Source organism: Tenebrio molitor, chromosome 9 (assembly GCF_963966145.1).
Source record: "Tenebrio molitor chromosome 9, icTenMoli1.1, whole genome shotgun sequence".
In the NCBI taxonomy this organism is placed as follows: Eukaryota; Metazoa; Arthropoda; class Insecta; order Coleoptera; family Tenebrionidae; genus Tenebrio; species Tenebrio molitor.
Window position 1 is genome coordinate 16,731,827 of NC_091054.1, and position 17,731 is coordinate 16,749,557.

The window sequence follows — 17,731 nt, forward strand, 5'->3', positions numbered from 1 at the left end:
AACGGTCCACCTCCTCCACCTAGGTCGTTCGTCTCTTTCGGAAAAAAGTCGACATGTTGGAGCTTAAATATGAAGTCGTATATCAAAAAGTTTATAATGGTAATAGCCCGGAATGTCGACATAAATTTTATGCTTTTACTATCTATTTACAATGTAAATCTTCGTGCGCCCGGAATTGTACCGGGGTTGCTCTAATATGGTCCGTTAATAAGGCGGGACGGGGTTCCATTAAAATTGCATAAATATGCATTTGCAGGTGTTAAACGAACCACCGAGTGATAATCAGAATAGACAAACATTTATTTAAAAAGGTGTCGGGCGCATTCGCCATGTTTGAAAATAATTATTGAACAAGTCATTAATAAATTAACACTGTGGATACATTTTTAATACACTAAAAGAAAAATAATATAAAATCGATATCATCTAAATCTTTTCTTTTTCTTTGACCAACAAAAGTTGTAACAAACACTTATTTAAAAAATTATTTAAAACAAAAAAAAAGTGTGTGCTTAAGACCGCACAACATAAGTGAAAACTTCTATGACGCCCGTTATTGATTTTAAGTAATATGTATTCTATAAATTACATACAGGTGATTCTGAAATAAGTTTGGAAAAAAAATGTGGAGTATCCTTGGGAGGTGAAATTAAAAGGATGGAAATTACCCTATATCCTATATTTTCAACGCCTATGAATAGGGGAAATTTGTCCGAATTTGTTCACTTCATTAGCAACCATTGTTACATCAACTCCACAACAAAATCTTAGGTGCAAGCACACTGCTTTGTAGATGTTTCTCTGGAAATGATCGAGAGGAGTAATGTTACGTTTGTGACTGACGGGCACATTTTACCTTTGATTATTATTGTTGCTAAACTAACAAGATAATTAGGTAATCACCGTTATAGTCCAATTTTTACCCTTTTGAGGTGACGTCACGATTTCCTTCCTCGCTTTCTCTTTATTGAAACGACAGAAACAGAAAAAAAAGGCACGTTTGGTCACTTTGAGGTTATTTTATGGTCCTGTCAATTTGACAATTTCTAATTTCTTTCACTTATTACATTGATTACAAACATAACCTTTCGAAGCAATTGTCAACAAATTTGAAACATTATAGTTATTTATGATCAATTCAAATTTGTTTCTGATCCTAGCTCAAACATACGTGAAGTTACTAGATAATGACGTCATCGCAAAAGGGTAAAAATTGGACTATAACTCAACTCAATCATTTGTATCTCAAACACGAAAAAACTTTTATAAGAGTTTTTTTTTTGTCTATGACTTCTTCTCATCATCACCAATTACCGGGTTTTTTTTCCAAACTTATTTCAGAAAATCACCCTGTATACAGTGAGAATTTTATTTCGCTGAACATGGGTTTCTATGTTCAGTTCTTGAATATCGGCGTCAATGCATTGTGACGGCACGAACATTGTCGTTAGGTAGGCAACCAAACTTGCAACTTTTATTTTATTATTATGACGGAACTGAAATTTTAGTTTTATTACATCCAAATAACAAGTTTAAACAAAAACTTTTAATGAAATAATTTTAACAAACGTTCAAAGTGGCCACCGTCTTATTCCAAGCAATATGTCAAACGATTGTAAAATCTTTAAGACTTTTTAACGACAATTGTTTTATTAGAGGTTGCTTGGATACGTTGTAATTGCTTATATCCATTGACATGTTTTTTTTTTAAATTGAACATAGGGTTAATATGTAGTGTTGATGTTCAGCGAAATAAAAGCCTCACTGTATTATTATGGATGATAGTAGGTACTTGGAGGAATCAGGAGCAAGGCATAAATAATAATCAATATTATTTTTAAATAAACACCGAAAATCTGTATATTTCAATAGAAACTGCGAATACGCCCGCTTTTAGAGATAAACAGACTGGAAAATTTTGTGAGGTTAGGTTTTCTTGACGATGATTTCTTGTATTGAACAAAACACAAGTTTTCATAGCAAGCTGGAACAATCATTTATAGATACCCATTACCCTGTGTTATCATTTTTCGCTTCACATTTTGCTACATAAATTATTCCAATAGATGAATTGTTGAAGAATTACCTACCTACTAAATCCTACATCCATCTGTAAACTTACAATCACGGATGATACTTACAATATTCATCATGTCTTTATCGTGTTTATACAGGTTATTCACGAGAGACATCCGATGAAAATTTCGTTATATGCAACCCAAAATACAAGAAACCCATAGAACTTGATATTTTGTTAATTCGAAATAAGTTAGCAATCCAAATAGCTTGGCGAATAAGATGAATCATGACCCTTTCTCTTTATTGAGGTTATAAGCAAAAGTTAATATAAATGTGAAAACTGATATGACAGACAATAAGGGCCAGCAATCGTTGATTTGAGTATTACTTTTTATAAATTTAGGAAGCTAGAAACCATTGGAAATTGTAGTTTCGGTTGCATATAACGAAGTTTTCATCGGAAGTCTCTCGTGACTAACCTGTATATTGCTACTCCTGCAGCTCTGCACTATCACTTAAATTTAGCAACACAATGAAAACACACTGAACAATGAAAATTTGGAAGTGACAGTGACGCACAGTTGACTGTTTCTCGCTATTATTCTCTTTGATCTATGGTTTCTCGCTCGCTCCGCTAAACTCGACTCCCGAGATTTTAGCGTGTTGCGAATGATCTTCTTAGCGTGTTGCGAACGATTTTAGCGTGTCGCATGAAACCAATTCACTGCCCGGGAATAAAATATATGTGGTGAGCCTAAAGAAGTTTTCACTTCAAAAATAGGGGGTTTCCATTTAAAAAAAATATCGATTACGTCATCACTCGAAAACAAATGACTGCTTGGAATTTTATTTGGTACCAGAACATGTATTTTTATAAACTAAAATGGACCTGCCCAAAGATTTTTTTGGAAAAAATTTTGTTTAATGTTTAAGGAATTTATTCTATATATTTGCCGCTCACATGGGCCATTTAGGCCCATGGCTTAGTTTCAAGGTTCTATCCCACTCTGTTCACTTCGTTACAACTCCTCTTGACAATTATTTCCATTGGTTCATGTGACGCTTTCCTCCAGTCAGTTACGCCCAGCATTCTTAGGTCTGCTGTTACCATTTCTTTTCGGTCTTCCCCTCCTCTTCTTTCCTCGTTCTCCCTCCAGCAGCGCTCCCTTCGCATATCTCTCATCTGCCATTCTACCGACATGACCCAGCCACCTTATCCTTTGTGCTTTGATATGCTGCACTATACTGCTGTGCCTGTAAAGTTCCTTTATTTATCTATTTGTTTTTCTTCGCCATCCTCCGTCCTCGGTTCTCGTGCCCCTAAATATTTTCCTCAGCATCTTCCTCTCCCATGCTTTCAGTTTTATCTCGCTCTTCTTCGTTAAGACCCAGGTTTCACACCCGTATGCCACCGCCGGCCTCACTACTGTCCTGTATATCCTGATCTTCGCTGCTCCGGAGATTTCTGTCGATGTTAGCACTCTGTGTAGTGAGCCCATTGCCTTGTTTCCTTTGCTCATTCTCTTGTCTACCTCCGGCTCTTCGTAGTTATCATAGGAGACTGTCACTTCTAGGTATTCGAAGTGTTTGACCCTTTCGATTAATTTGTTCGGGATCTTTAGTTTTTTATCACTTGTACAGTTTTTTCTTACTATCGAGTCGTAGACTTTCTTAAAATCTATCAACAAGAAATGCTTTTTTTCTCCACAAAATATGTTAGTAGTTTTCGAAAGTAATACCAAAGATAGAACCAGGCAGTTTTTTGCAATAGATTCTCCATTATTAACCCTATCAAATGCAGCTACCATTCCTCTAGCTCAGTCTATAACAGCTGCATAGTTATATTTAAGGAAAAAATTTCCCGGCGCAAACACCAGTTTCGCAAAATTTATTTGAAGTTTTCTTAACTAATACTAAAAATAGGACCACGTAATTTTCTCACATTAAATTCACCACTGCTAATCTACAAAATTCAAATCCTCGATTTCCATTAACTCAATCTGTGACAAAAATATGAATATCTATATACAGGCTGTTTGATAACAAACGCCTCAACCCATAACTTTTTTATTTATTATCCCATTTCAATGAACAAAAAAACCAAGGATATAGTTTTTCATGCGCTACGAAGCAGCCATAAAATATATTTTTTTTTTTGTGCTATTTTCAGTAGCTAACGATAGTCAACTTTTTTTTTTAAATAGACATATGTAGTTTTTTAGGTTTAGTCTGGTAAAGTATTTTTTTCTGAATCTAATGATGTATTAAAAATTATCGTTTGGTTCATAGCTGACTGAAAAAAAAATAAAACAATTTTTAATTGTGGTTTAGCTTATTATGAAATTTTCGAGTGTGCTGTGAAAAACAATTGGAATACAAATAGCAACAAATGTCAAGTGTGAGTTTGAAAAATTTCAGGTGCAATCTTGAAGAGTTTTGTTATTATTTTCTTGGAAAACATGAATATGTAATAATAATAATAATTATTATTATTTTTTCTATAAAATTTTTGTTTTTGACTAATTACAATTTTTATTACACTCGAACATAATAGTCAAATGACTGCTATCCTGCATGACTGACAATGTTGTTATTTTATACTTAAATGAAAAAAGTTTAAAAAAGCAGATGAAAATTTCTAAGTTGACGTTTAGATGATATTTATCGTACTTTGTATTCCGATTGTTTTTCACGGCACTCTTAAAAATTTTATAAGCTGAACCACAAAAAATTGTTTTATTTTTTTTTCAGTTAGCTATGAACCAAATGATAACTTTCAATCCATCATTAAATTCAGAAAAAAATACCTTACCAGACCAAGCCTAAAAAACTACATGTGTCCATTTAAAAAAAAAAGTTGACTATTGTTAGCTATTGAACATAACGCCAAAAAAAATATATTTTATAGCTGTTTTGTAGCGCTTGAAAAACCATTTCTTTGACTTTTTTGTTCATTGAAATCGGGTAATAAATAAAAAAGTTATGAGTTGAGGCGTTTTTCATCAAACAGCCTGTATGTAAAAATGAATCGCCGTTCGTTAGTCTCGCTAAAACTCAAAAACGGCTTGACCGATTTGAATAATTATTTTTTTATTTTGTTCGCTTTACTTCAGGGGTGGTTTAAAAAGAAAAAAAAATCGGAAAAGTTGCCCGAAAAATTGGAAAATTCGGGAAAAACTAAAAGTGCTTTTTTCTGTGGGAACGGGTGGAACGATTTGGCTAATTTTTTTTTTTAATGTTCGTAATAATCCGTATGAGGTTTTTATGTAAAGAAAAACTGGATAAGTTGCCCGGAAAATTGAAAAATTCGGGAAAAACTGAAAGTGCTTTTTTGTGATGGATATGCATAATTCTTTTTTTTTTGTTCGTTATAGTCGTGAAAAAGTTTTCAGAAAAAAAAAACGGGACCATTACAAAGGAAAGTCGAAAAATTCGTGCAAACTGCAAAAATTATAATTTTTGTATGTATTCTCGATCATAACTGACGACAGGAACGACATATTTGATTAATTCTTTTTTTTTTTTGTTCGATATGCCCCGGGATGGAAATAACTCAATTGAATGTTTTCAGTAGAAAAAAAAAAAGATTTGGAGAAAAATCTAGAAAAACTAAATTAAAATAATTCGGGGAAAACTGAACTCAGGATTCGAACGATGGCTATGCGTAATTCTTTTTTGGTTTTGTTTGTTAGGGTTTTGGATAGGTTTTCGGAAAAAAAATTCGGGACAATTACAAAGGAAAATCGGAAAATTCGGACAAATTTCAAAAATTATGATTTTTGTATGCACTCTCCATCATAACTGACAATAGTAGCTACATTGTAGGTATAATAGAGTCATCTACAATTCATAAAACCGCAATAATAAAAACACTTTTCTTTGTTAAAAAGTCTCCTTTATTTATTACTTACTTTTGTCCGTCGCTTGGGTCACATTATTCTAAGATATGAAGTTTTGTGGTTATTTGTGAACTCTTAAACTATATTAATTAGACAATATTATCAATAATTTCGTCTCAAACGAAAACTACTGTTGCATTCAAAATAGATCTGAAACACACTCTAATGCTTGATGCTTTTTTTTGTTTTCAATTGAAAATTTTTTTGGAAGATTTGAAGAAGAATCTGGAAAAACGCAATCCAGTAAATTAAAATAAAATTACATTTGCTTTTACTTTTGTGTTGTTTCGCGATCTGTCCAACAAAGGTAGTACATCTAGATAGTTGTTTTATTTCTATCCCAATTTATTTGCCTACATGCACAAATGTCATTTGACAGCTGATTGTGAAATTGGGAATAAAACCAATGGGATTGTTTACTTGAACATCGATCTTGCAATCGAAATCGAAATGTAAATATTGGGTGATTTAAAATAATTGTGGATAAATCTGGCAACTATGTACGAAAATTTATGTGGCAACTGTGTGGGTGGGATAGAGTTGACATTTCTTTGACAGTTCATAGTCGCGCAATTTTGAAAGTTGTCAAATCAATGTGTAATGGAATTAAAAAAATCAAATGCATGCTTATGAAATGTCATACAAATGTCAACTCTATCCCATTCACACAGTTGCCACATACATTTTCGTACATAGTTGCAATACTTATTCACAATCATTTTGAATCAGCCAATAAAACTGCTTGAGATTCAGTGATTTCAAATTTAATGGAAGAAAATAAATCATTTGTTTGGACATGAAATTCTGACTTAATTAAATTGTGACTTAAATTCTGGAATAAAACCGCATGGTTCCAACTCGATCACATTCCAGGCACATCACACATTTCCAACATTTCAGCAGTGTAGAATACTGCCGATAGAATTCATCTCCCATGTAAAATTCTTCATTTTTACTTTGTTTACACATTTCCAATAGCTTTTCACAAATTCACAAAACGATCACAAACAAATTTAGGTATTAAAATTTGGACAAGACAACGTCTGTCGGGTCAGCTCTTCGCGATATTATAATATTGGGTTACCCTCCGGATCGATCACTCTTCTTCTAATTTGGAAAGAATGATACCACGTAAACGTCAAATTCGTCTGTCAACTCTGTCAAAGCTGACAACTGGAAATCAGAAATGGGTTTAGATTACAGTGGTACCAATTGTATTTATATTTCATGTACATAAAAGACATTAAATTCTTTGGAATTGTAAACAAGTTTCATTTAATAACCAAACGAAATTCAAACCGTATAAAATATAGCCAGTACTATTGATCTCAATGAATTGCAGTTGGAAGGTTGATTAATGATTAGGATTGATTATAGCAAATCAAAATGTTACAAAAAAAAATTCAAATCGGTGGCCGTTTTTGAGTTTTAGCGAGGCTAACAAACAGCGATTGTAGGTGATACGAAGTGCACCGGGTCAGCTAGTCTTTAATAAATGCAATTTTCTCAATCGGTGTTAAACACAGATTCATGAAATTTTTTGTTACAATTTAATACTTAAAGTATCGTAAAGTATCAACAGAAATGTTTCTACTTAAAAAAAAATAGACTCCACAATTTTTGAAAAGTGTAGGGGCAAGTCGGGTAATGGCGGTCAGGGGGAAATCGCGATCACCCGAATATTTACAGTTTTATAACAGATTTCTGCATTTTTTCTCAATGGGTGTGTTGGGAATGAGGAAATGACAATATCTGATTGGTAGTTACGGCGCTACGACGTGAGATGTCGATAGTATCAATTAAATTGTAAAATGTTCAATTCTGCTATAAGTTTTGCCGGCTGAAAACTAAGGTAAGCTCAAAAACTATTTCATTTATAATACTTTGCTTTAGTTCAGTCAAGCTTATGTACATGTTAAACTATCATGTGTCATTAAAACGCAAAATATAAGGTACAATAATTTTGTACAGGTTAAAATCTATTGCAAGTGTGCAGAACGGGCAATACCGGCCACACCGGCCGGGATTACCCGCAACTCTTAGACAAGCGAATTAATGTAAGATTGTTTGTAGAATGCCACAGAAATATAAACGGAAGACGGGAAGGAATAGTTGGGAGGAAGATAACATGAAGAGAGCAATAAACGCCGTGAAAGATGTTGGACTAGGAGTGCGAAAAGCGGCAAGTCAATTCAATGTTCCTTACTCGACTCTATGGGATAAACTGAAACAAGGCACTTCAACATCTAGGATGGGTCGACGTACCGTTTTTACCAAAGAAATAGAATCAGAAATAGCGAATCATGTTAAGATGTTGGCAAATATGTTTTATGGTTTGACAAAACTGGAACTACGACGTACGTGTTACGAGTTTGCTGAAAAAAATAGTATAAAACATCCCTTTAACACTGTGACTAAACTAGCAGGAAAAGACTGGTATTACGGATTTCTACGTCGAAATAATGACATGTCTTTAAGAAAGCCAGAACCGACTTCACTAAACCGGATAAATGCATTCAATAAAACTGATGTTCAAAAATTTTTCACTAATCTTGAAGCTGTTTACGAAAAATATAAATTTACTCCGGAAAAAATATACAATGTAGATGAGACCGGCATCACCAACGTTCACGTACCCCAAAAGGTGTTGGCTGCAAAAAAAATGAGAAGGTTGGGTGCCATTACAAGCGGAGAAAGGGGGAAAAATATTACGGTGGTATGTGCAATGAGTGCAACAGGAAACTATATTCCCCCATTATTTATTTATCCAAGACAACGTTTACCGCCACATCTGTGTAAAGATGGACCCCCTGGATCAATTTACAAATGTTCAAAATCCGGATGGATAACGGAGGACCTATTCTACGATTGGTTAGTTCATTTCTCTAAACATACCAATTCTGCAATTGCTAACCCCGTACTACTAATCATGGACAACCACTTAACCCACACAACATTAAAAGCCTTTGATTTCTGCAAGGAAAACGGCATTGTTGTCGTATCTCTTCCTCCACATACGTCCCACAGAATGCAGCCTCTGGACGTGTCATTCTATGGGCCACTGAAAAGTGCATACAATCAGGAATGTGGTGTCTTTTTGAAGATGAATTCTTATGAAAAAATTTTACAAGACAACGTGGCATCCTTGTTTACCAAAGCTTACGGTCGTGTAGCTACAATAGAAAAGGCTGTAAAAGGCTTTCAGTCGACAGGAATTTTTCCTTTTGATAAAAATATATTTCCTGATGAAGATTTTGCACCGCCTAATGAGAATGCTCCCATTCCTGGCAATGTTACTCCACCACAAGATATACACAGACCCTCTACATCAGGTCTTCAGCAGCAACCACCAGCTTTGCTGCATAAAAGGAGAACATTGAGCGATTCTACAGATTCAGATGAGAGTGTCGCATTAGCAGAAATATCTGATGATGAAGATTTTACAAACGACAAGACTATAGTGTGTAAAGTCCCTATTTCAGAAATAAGCCCTGCTCCAGTAAGAAAAGAAGATAAATCTACCAAAGTTAGAAGAGTGTCAAAAAAGAGTTCTATTATTTTTACTGCCACACCCAACAAAGTTGACTTAGAGGAACGTGAAAAAAAAAGAAGAAACAAGGAAGAAGTGGACAAAAGGAAGACAGCAAAAAAGCGTATAGCGATACAAACCAAAACCAAAAGAAACATGAAGACTAATTCCAGCTCAAACATTCCGCAAGTTTATACAGAATGCGAAGTTGAAGAGCACGTATGCATTTTCTGCAGTGAATTTGGTAAGGATGGTGAGCTATGGTATGGCTGCAATAGTTGCGGAAATTGGGCACACGCAGCCTGCACGGATGCTGAATCTGCTATAGGATACAAATGTGATAATTGTCGCTAAAATGGTAGGTCGGTATTAACCTGCAACATGGCCGGCATTTTCCGATACTGTCGGATAATACCGATTTTGTTGATGTTTTGATTTTATTTTTTTATGTTAATTATTAAGACAGAATTTTGTTTACTTATTTTTTTACTGTTACAGAAATGTATAAGCTTTAAGTTAAAATAAAAAGAAATATATTTTTCGTTTTAATTTCGTCATACTAAAATAATTACCTTAAGTGGCCGTATATACCCGACTTGCCCCTAAATTTGTTTTTTTCTCACTATTGCTAGAGGTAGAGTGATCTCGTTTTTGCATTCGATTCATCGCTGTTAATTCTATAAATCGCCGTTTTTAGATTTCCGCTACCTCGACCTGTCACAAACGTTACTGGCACCTGCACCGTTGAGCAACTTACATAGGTACAATTGCGGCCATGGAATTTTGGCCGTCACTTTCATGTCAATTAAAAAGAAATGGATGCTTTATTGTCATTATGATTGACTTTTGGAATTGACATCCAAAAATTTGTCAATGTCATACTTCATTCATAGTTGCGAACATATATCAATACCCTATTTCAATAAAGTGCAGATAGTATCCCTGTTCCAAAATCGCACGAAATGAGGAAGGGCGTTTTCTTGCAAGTAAGTCAGCATCAAAATGAAAAGTCTTGTAACAGTAGAAAGTGAGGTTACGAATAAGTAAGGGCCGCTTTACATCTCATGTCAATGGAATGACAAATGACGGCCAAAATTCCGTGACCGTAACTGTACACTAATTAAAACGAAAAAAGAGCCACTTATTTGTTGTGTCAAATTTTATTTTTGATACAAAAGACACCAATAAAAGTTTGTGTCCACTTAGAAAACAGTGTCGAGAATAGTGGTTTGGGCTGAAACAGTTATCTTATCAACAGTTGGTGTATTGAAGCTATAAAACCCAATAATTAAAAAATTGCCACCGCGCTATGTTTGCTTCTTGTATAAATATTATTTTCTCAATCAGTGTTAGAGGTAGAATGATGCACTTTTTAACATTAATTACTGAAGGCAGTTTTTAGACGAATCAATTGGTAACAGAGATATCGTTGTTGATAATAAATATGTAAGTAAGTTATTTTTCTTTTCCACGTGTTTAACTTTGATGTGCACAGGTCTTGTGATGCTCTTCGGCCTCATCATGTACATCTCCATCTTCAAAGCGGAGATCGGCAGCAAATTACGACCCCGGTCCCAGCTGCAGCCCCCCGCCTTTGACTACTGGTACGGCTACTCCTTCTTACTGTACGTCAGCGGCTTAATCACCACTCAACTGGCCGGCATCAGCTCCATCTTCCTCTTCATTTACAAAGTCCAATACGAGTGGCAGCGCAAACACCTCGAAGACCTGAAACGCGGCAAAACCCGCCACCCGACAACGTTCGCCCATTACGACCCCTCCATGTTCTACCCGTGTCGCCGCCACCCCCAAGCATACGTCAACTCGAACAGCGCCATCCACTTCCCCGCCAGCTACCCCACGCCGGTCCTCCACCAAAAGCGCTACTTCTTCAGCAAGGAGCCGCTGCAGGAGTCCCCTTGCAGCGTGCACCGCCCCAGGTCGCACTCCAACTCGCTGAAGGACGTCTCCAGCTTCTACGACTTCCCGCCGCCGCCCACGATAAGCTACCAGTTCGACGAGCACTTCGGAAGGTTTGTTTCCGCGGTTTGGAGATGGTGACGGTAACTGTGTTTTGCAGCCCCATCGGCAGGGACTCGCTGGCGCCCGGACGGCACTTCCCGCGGGACATCACGACGAACACGGTTTCCACGACGGCCGACGTCAACTGCGACGAGTACCTCGGCGAGCCCTTCGACGACTACTCGCCCAGCATCCAGCACGAGTTCGTCACCTTCGACCTGGACCAGCCGCTGCCCATCAGGGCCCAGAGCAGTGTCTCGATCGGGTCGCGCAACGGCAACGGCAGAAAAACGTTTGACAGTGACACCCTCAGAAGGACTACGCCAGTCTGAAAGTGGAAGTTGTCTACTTGGGGCCCCCGAAGCATGCTCATCTCGCGGACGTTCGTGTGATATTTTGCGATCTAGTCAAAACAAGTTTTTACTCAACGTTCTAAAGTCTAAATCAAAGGCACCGAAGCATCATCAAAAATTGTTGTACCCGACGACGGCACCGATTTTCACCTCAACAACAATTTTTTTGTACTGCCGGTGATCACTTTTTATGTACAGAATGGATCATGTTCGATGGGACCGCCAAACACTCTTCAACAAACGATATTTTCAGAACAAATAACAAAAATTGCACGTCGCATACTAAAACAATAAAGTGCAGATAGTATCCCTGTTCCAAAATCGCACGAAATCTATGTCAAAATGAACTAGAGTAGACTTGTATGAAACACCTGTGATACGTCTTTACACTAGAAAAATTGTAGCAATCCCAGTCAGTGGACAAACTGTGCTGGTTCCAATCCAAAATCCCACGTATTTTCTTATGGAGATTCGTTGAGCGTAGAGTCAAGGTCACTCAACTGAGAGTATATCTGGTTGCCTACCTACCCAATAAATAATACGTCTGGTAATTCGTGGCGACATTTTTAGTACATTAAGCATTTATATCGGTTAATCCTTGACTGCACACCTTTTACAAAGCAATAAAAGTGCTACACATGTCGCTTAAGTCGATTCAAATAAGCAAAGCCGATTAACTTATATATCACTTCAGCTTCAGAATGACCTTGAGTTGAAAACAAACCTCTACAAGAAAATACACGGTGTTGCGAGCAAAAACCGCTACTCCAGTTGTAGTCGCTTTCTTTCTTGCCCACTTGGTCCCATCGAGGATGGTTTATGCACACTTTGTTGACAAATTTAGCGAAATAACTGAAATCAAACGGGCCCTGCGTGGTCTAATCGACGACTAACTGACATAGGTAATTTTTTTATCCGATATTCGCCTTTTGGTGCTTGAATCGACTACGCCACGCACCCCCAAATTAAACAATTTTATAAAGAAACAATATAATTGATAGGTTTAAGGATTAAATTAAAAGAGAAACTTAATGGTGACATATCCTGTATTAACTGTAGATTTTTTATTAATGTTGAAATAGCGTTTATATTAATTTGTTATGTACTGAGACAGAGAGCCAACAGAATTTTTCCTCACGATCTGTTCCGATTTAAACAAACGTTATTATAATGTGCCATGATTGTTGATCTTGTATATTTAACTAAAAGATTGTAATTTTAAGTGTAAATAATAAGATTCTGAAATTGCAATTACCATTTTGTTTGTCTCGATATGTTGAGTTGAATAAACGATATTTAAATTTCCCGCCACGTTTTAGTTGCAATACTGGGCGACAGGTGGCACACCGGATCCTCCTACCCAAGGTTGGTAGAACTGACTAATTTGTATAGTAAGTTGCCTCGTTGAAAATTGGAGGTCGGAGGGAAAAGTAACTCGTGACGTAAAATCAACCCAGAAATTTTGAGTGTTCGAATCTTGATAGAACTCAAGGTTTATAAGCTCCATGGGGTTTATTGGGTGGTTTTTTGGGTTTCATTCTAGTGAGGGAACACCTAAGGCGTGATCGACAGACTGTATCGTTAAAGTTTAGTGCATTATAGCGTCACGAGTAACTTTTGCGCGGGGAAAAAATTCAAACTATTGTTTTAAATGGCAACGAGGCAACCTACTATACAAATTAGTCGGTTCTACCAACCTTGCTCCTACCATGTTTTATACCTTATTCAATTTAGAAACGGAACCAAACTTACAACATGTAGGTACTGTTTATCAAAAAGTGTTGGCATTTCAACAATTTTCTCTTCAAATACAAATTGGGTCACATCTCAAGCCTAGCAGTACTTTGACATGTATTCCCAAACTAACAAAGATAAGAAAGCAAATTTTAAAAGTGGTACTGATACAGCTGATTTAAAATAAGAATAATTGTAACAAAAAAACTTCAAGAAAAATATACTTACTATAATTTTCCATCTTGAGAAAAGTATTTAAATTAATTTATCTCACAATATCTCAATTTTTAAAAGTGACTACATATAGGGATTATTCACGTAAGATGAGGAGGTTGACCAGGTAGAAATGCAAAATGAGATAAATATGGTAACTACCTATGTACCTACGAAAATTTATATGGCAACTGTGTTTCTGGTTTCTGCCGAAGGCCTCAAAGGAGCAGGAGTTTCTTGGATAAAACTGTCTTCTTTGGACCGTTCACCATCGACAACACAAGTTGGGATATTGTCGAAAAGCACTGCAGCAAACTGACTAAAACAGAGACCAAAAAATGTTAACAACTCCTAGGCCCTAGGACATGTTGTTCCGACGAAGCAACAGTCATTCAGGGAGTATTTTCGGTAACAATTAGTTCCTGTGGAAATGCTAAGCCATTGAGGACAGTCCTAAACGCCACAACAAAAAAAAATACCTTCAAGTAAAGACTCACTTGGCGTTCACGTTTGTACAACAACAGTAAGTACCACAACTTGCTTCTGCCAGATTCCTGTGTTTCCTCTGTGGTAGTCATGTTGGTTTGAAGATGTCAATCCTTGATTCGTGTATTTCTAACAATCATAAAATAAATAAAGCAATTAATTTTAAATCTGAGCAATGTAGAATTATATACAACTTTGTAATTGTGTGTATTATTGGTTGCCTACCTATAAACATAGATCAGGTGTACCTGCTATAGCAAGTATGTATGTAGTAACAATTTTGATGGAAAAAGTAATGTTTTAGTACATGTTTTTTTTTTTCAAAATAGTGAAGAATGTCAAGGAATACATTTGGATAAAGAAGGATAACAAAAATAAAGCGATTTCATACGATTATGATGAATTATCAAATACGTTAATAAAAGCTAGTCCATTTAATTTTAGTATTGTCAATATTTATTGTCTGAATGTAAGTGTACTGAAACAATAATAATATTTATTAGTCAGCAACGTAAAACAATTACATCCGAAAAACAAAGTTATAATTGCTAGTCTAAAAAGTTGATTCCTCGGCAAGGACGTTTTACTGTTGGAATTAAGTTGCTCTTCTACGAGGTACGCGTAACATATTATGTTTAAAGCGTGACCTACTCTTACAGTTTTTATAAACTGCTAAATACCAGTTACTCAAAACATTATTAAACAAACTGACCTCATATAGTTTCGAAAACTGATTAAAATCCATGTTAAATGAGTCATAGTTTTATTTAGATGACCCAGGAAGTTTGTCATCTCTCAAAATGAATTCGGATTTTTTTTTTATCCAAATACAGCAACCTGTTATGGTAATTATTGTGTAAACAAGATAGGTAATTAAATAAGTTATATAAATAGTGGAGCGTAGAGCAGAATTCAGCAGTCGATCGAAGTAAACCGCAAGATAAATAACAGTAGGTAATACAAAAAACTATGGCATTCAAAACGTGTGCTTTTACCAAAAACTGGTTAGTAATAACAGTTATAGTAATGTGTTTGTGCACCGAGTATTATTGCCAGTGCACTGGGCGTGCTGATTGTACTAGCTGTACTAGTTGTACTAATTGTGGAAACTGTCCAAATGCAGTAACGTGTATCGATTCTAAAAATTGTCTCAAGGCAGTAACATGTACTGGGTCCACAAACTGTAATAGCGCCACGACGTGTACAAACTCAACCAACTGTTACAAAGCTGTAGCCTGTACCAATTCAACAGGATGTCCTGGACGTTAAGTTTGTTTTATTGTCAACAATAATAAAACACAATTATTGTTATTTAAGCTAAAACATGATTGTAAGATTAATCTGTATTCTATCCGATCTGTCCTTTTGCCTCCCAGGAAGGATATTTTTTACTGGGAGAGAAAGGGTTGTCGGACAATAATAAACTCATATAACTGATATAATTAATTTTGCCTTAGATTAAGCTGATTTCATCATATTTTATGATGATAAATGGTGTGTTTTCGATGAGAAATAGGATAAAACGTGAATTTGTCCCATTAGTTTGTACGATAGGTAATGAAACATTTCGACTTCCTCATTTGGTGTATTGTTGTTTGCCGCATTCCCTTGGATGAAATTTTGCGGAAAAATATGAAACAAAAATAATGAGAAAAGAAATATTTATGGATCCTACGTTGTGTTTTATTTTTTTATTTTGTTTAATTAAGTTCTAACGAGAGGCCGTACCTTCGGAAGGTTTTTCAAAAAATGGAATTAAAACGATTGAGTACACTTCACTTAAATTTTATTTAACAAATAGTCGAGTGTGGTGGCATTTGGTCCCAACAAATGGTAGCAATAAATTTATGATAACAAATGGTAGCAATAAATTTATGATAACCTAATTTGACATCTGTCAAAGATAACCTCAAAATTTACACGTAATTAATGTTTTTTAAAACTTTGCCTAAACGAACACGAAAAACGTTGTTCTATGTTCATGCGCTGTCACTTTTCAGGTGTTTGACCTGCTTTGCATCACTCGGCTAACGGCTCGTGTCCATATGCTTTTAATATATGGTGAGTGTCAGTTTCTTGAAAAAAAAAAACCGTCAATTACTCCTATTTTTAAATTTTGATAATTTAGATTTTTGTGAGGGATGTCCAGACCATACAATAGTCAAGTTTTCAATGATAAACGTATTACTGGCTGCATTTGAACTTCGTCAGGGTCGGAAAGTTATGTGAATCAGCCGGTATAGGCAATGGTAAAAGTAGTGTCAAAACAAACAGGATGTTTATTAGGAGATTGGAACGATAAATGACACAGATAACATTGTATACCTACCTACTCGTATAAAGACGATGGTAAAGTAGTTTGAAAACAGGATGTTTATTGGGAGATTGGACCGATGAATTAGGTAAGAATGTACCTATAGATTACTGACTGGGTATGAACAGGTCCAAAGAGTTATTCTTATAAGACGACTAGCTGACCCGACAGACGTTGTCTTGTCCAAATTTCAATACCTAAATTTGTTTGTGATCGTTTTGTAAATTTGTGAAAAGCTGTTGGAAATGTATAAAAAAAGTAAAAATGAGGAATTTTACATTGGGAGATGAATTCTATCGGCAGTATTCTACACTGCTGAAATACTGGAAATGTGTGATGTGCCTGGAATGTGATCGAGTTGGAACCATGCGGTTTTGTTCCAGAATTTAAGTCACAATTTAATCAAGTCAGAATTTCATGTCCAAACAAATGATTTATTTCCTTCCATTAAATTTGAAATCACAATGAATCTCAAGCAGTTTTATTGGGTGATTCAAAATGATTGTGAATAAGTATTGCAACTATGTACGAAAATTTATATGGCAACTCTGTGTATGGGATAGAGTTGGTATTTGTATGACATTGATTTGACAACTTTTAAAATTGCGCGACTATGAACTGTCAAAGAAATGTCAACTCTATCCTACCCACATAGTTGCCACATAAATTTTCGTACATAGTTGCCAGATACCCACAATTATTTTGAATCACCCAATATTTACATTTCGGTTCAATTGCAAGATCGATGTTCAAGTAAGCAATCCAATTGGTTTGATTTCCAATTTCACAATCAGCTGTCAAATGACATTTGTGCATGTAGGCAAATAAATTGGAATAGAAATAAAACAACTACTACATTTATTGGACAGATCGCGAAACAACACAAAAGTAAAAGCAAATGTAATTTTATTTTAATTTACTGGATTGCGTTTTTCCAGATTTTTCTTCAAATCTACCAGATTTTTTTTCAATTGAAAACAAAAAAAAAGCATCACGCAAATATGTAGCTCCTATTGTCAGTTATGATGGAGAGTGCATACAAAAATTATAATTTTTGAAATTTGTCCGAATTTTCCGACTTTCCTTTGTAATTGTCCGATTTTTTTTTTTCGAAAACTTATCCAAAACCCTAACAAACTAAACCAAAAAAGAATTACGCATA

General features: G+C 35.5%; 1 protein-coding gene and 1 long non-coding RNA gene across 2 annotated transcripts in view; both read left to right on the forward strand.

Moving 5' to 3' along the window:
* stg1 (stargazin-like protein) overlaps nucleotides 1–13,080 on the forward strand; it is a 279,644-nt gene extending 266,564 nt beyond the window's left edge. Inside the window, exons 5-6 of the mRNA XM_069057854.1 lie at nucleotides 10,943–11,480; nucleotides 11,528–13,080. Of these exons, the coding sequence (XP_068913955.1) occupies nucleotides 10,943–11,480; nucleotides 11,528–11,801 (812 nt within the window). The 3' untranslated portion in view covers nucleotides 11,802–13,080. The remainder of the gene's footprint in view (nucleotides 1–10,942; nucleotides 11,481–11,527) is intronic.
* A 2,097-nt stretch (nucleotides 13,081–15,177) lies between these two features.
* Nucleotides 15,178–17,085, forward strand: LOC138137910 (uncharacterized). The gene is made up of 3 exons (XR_011161917.1): nucleotides 15,178–15,259; nucleotides 16,256–16,316; nucleotides 16,384–17,085. It is a non-coding gene; the product is annotated as an uncharacterized lncRNA (long non-coding RNA).
* The last annotated feature ends 646 nt before the right edge of the window (nucleotides 17,086–17,731 follow it).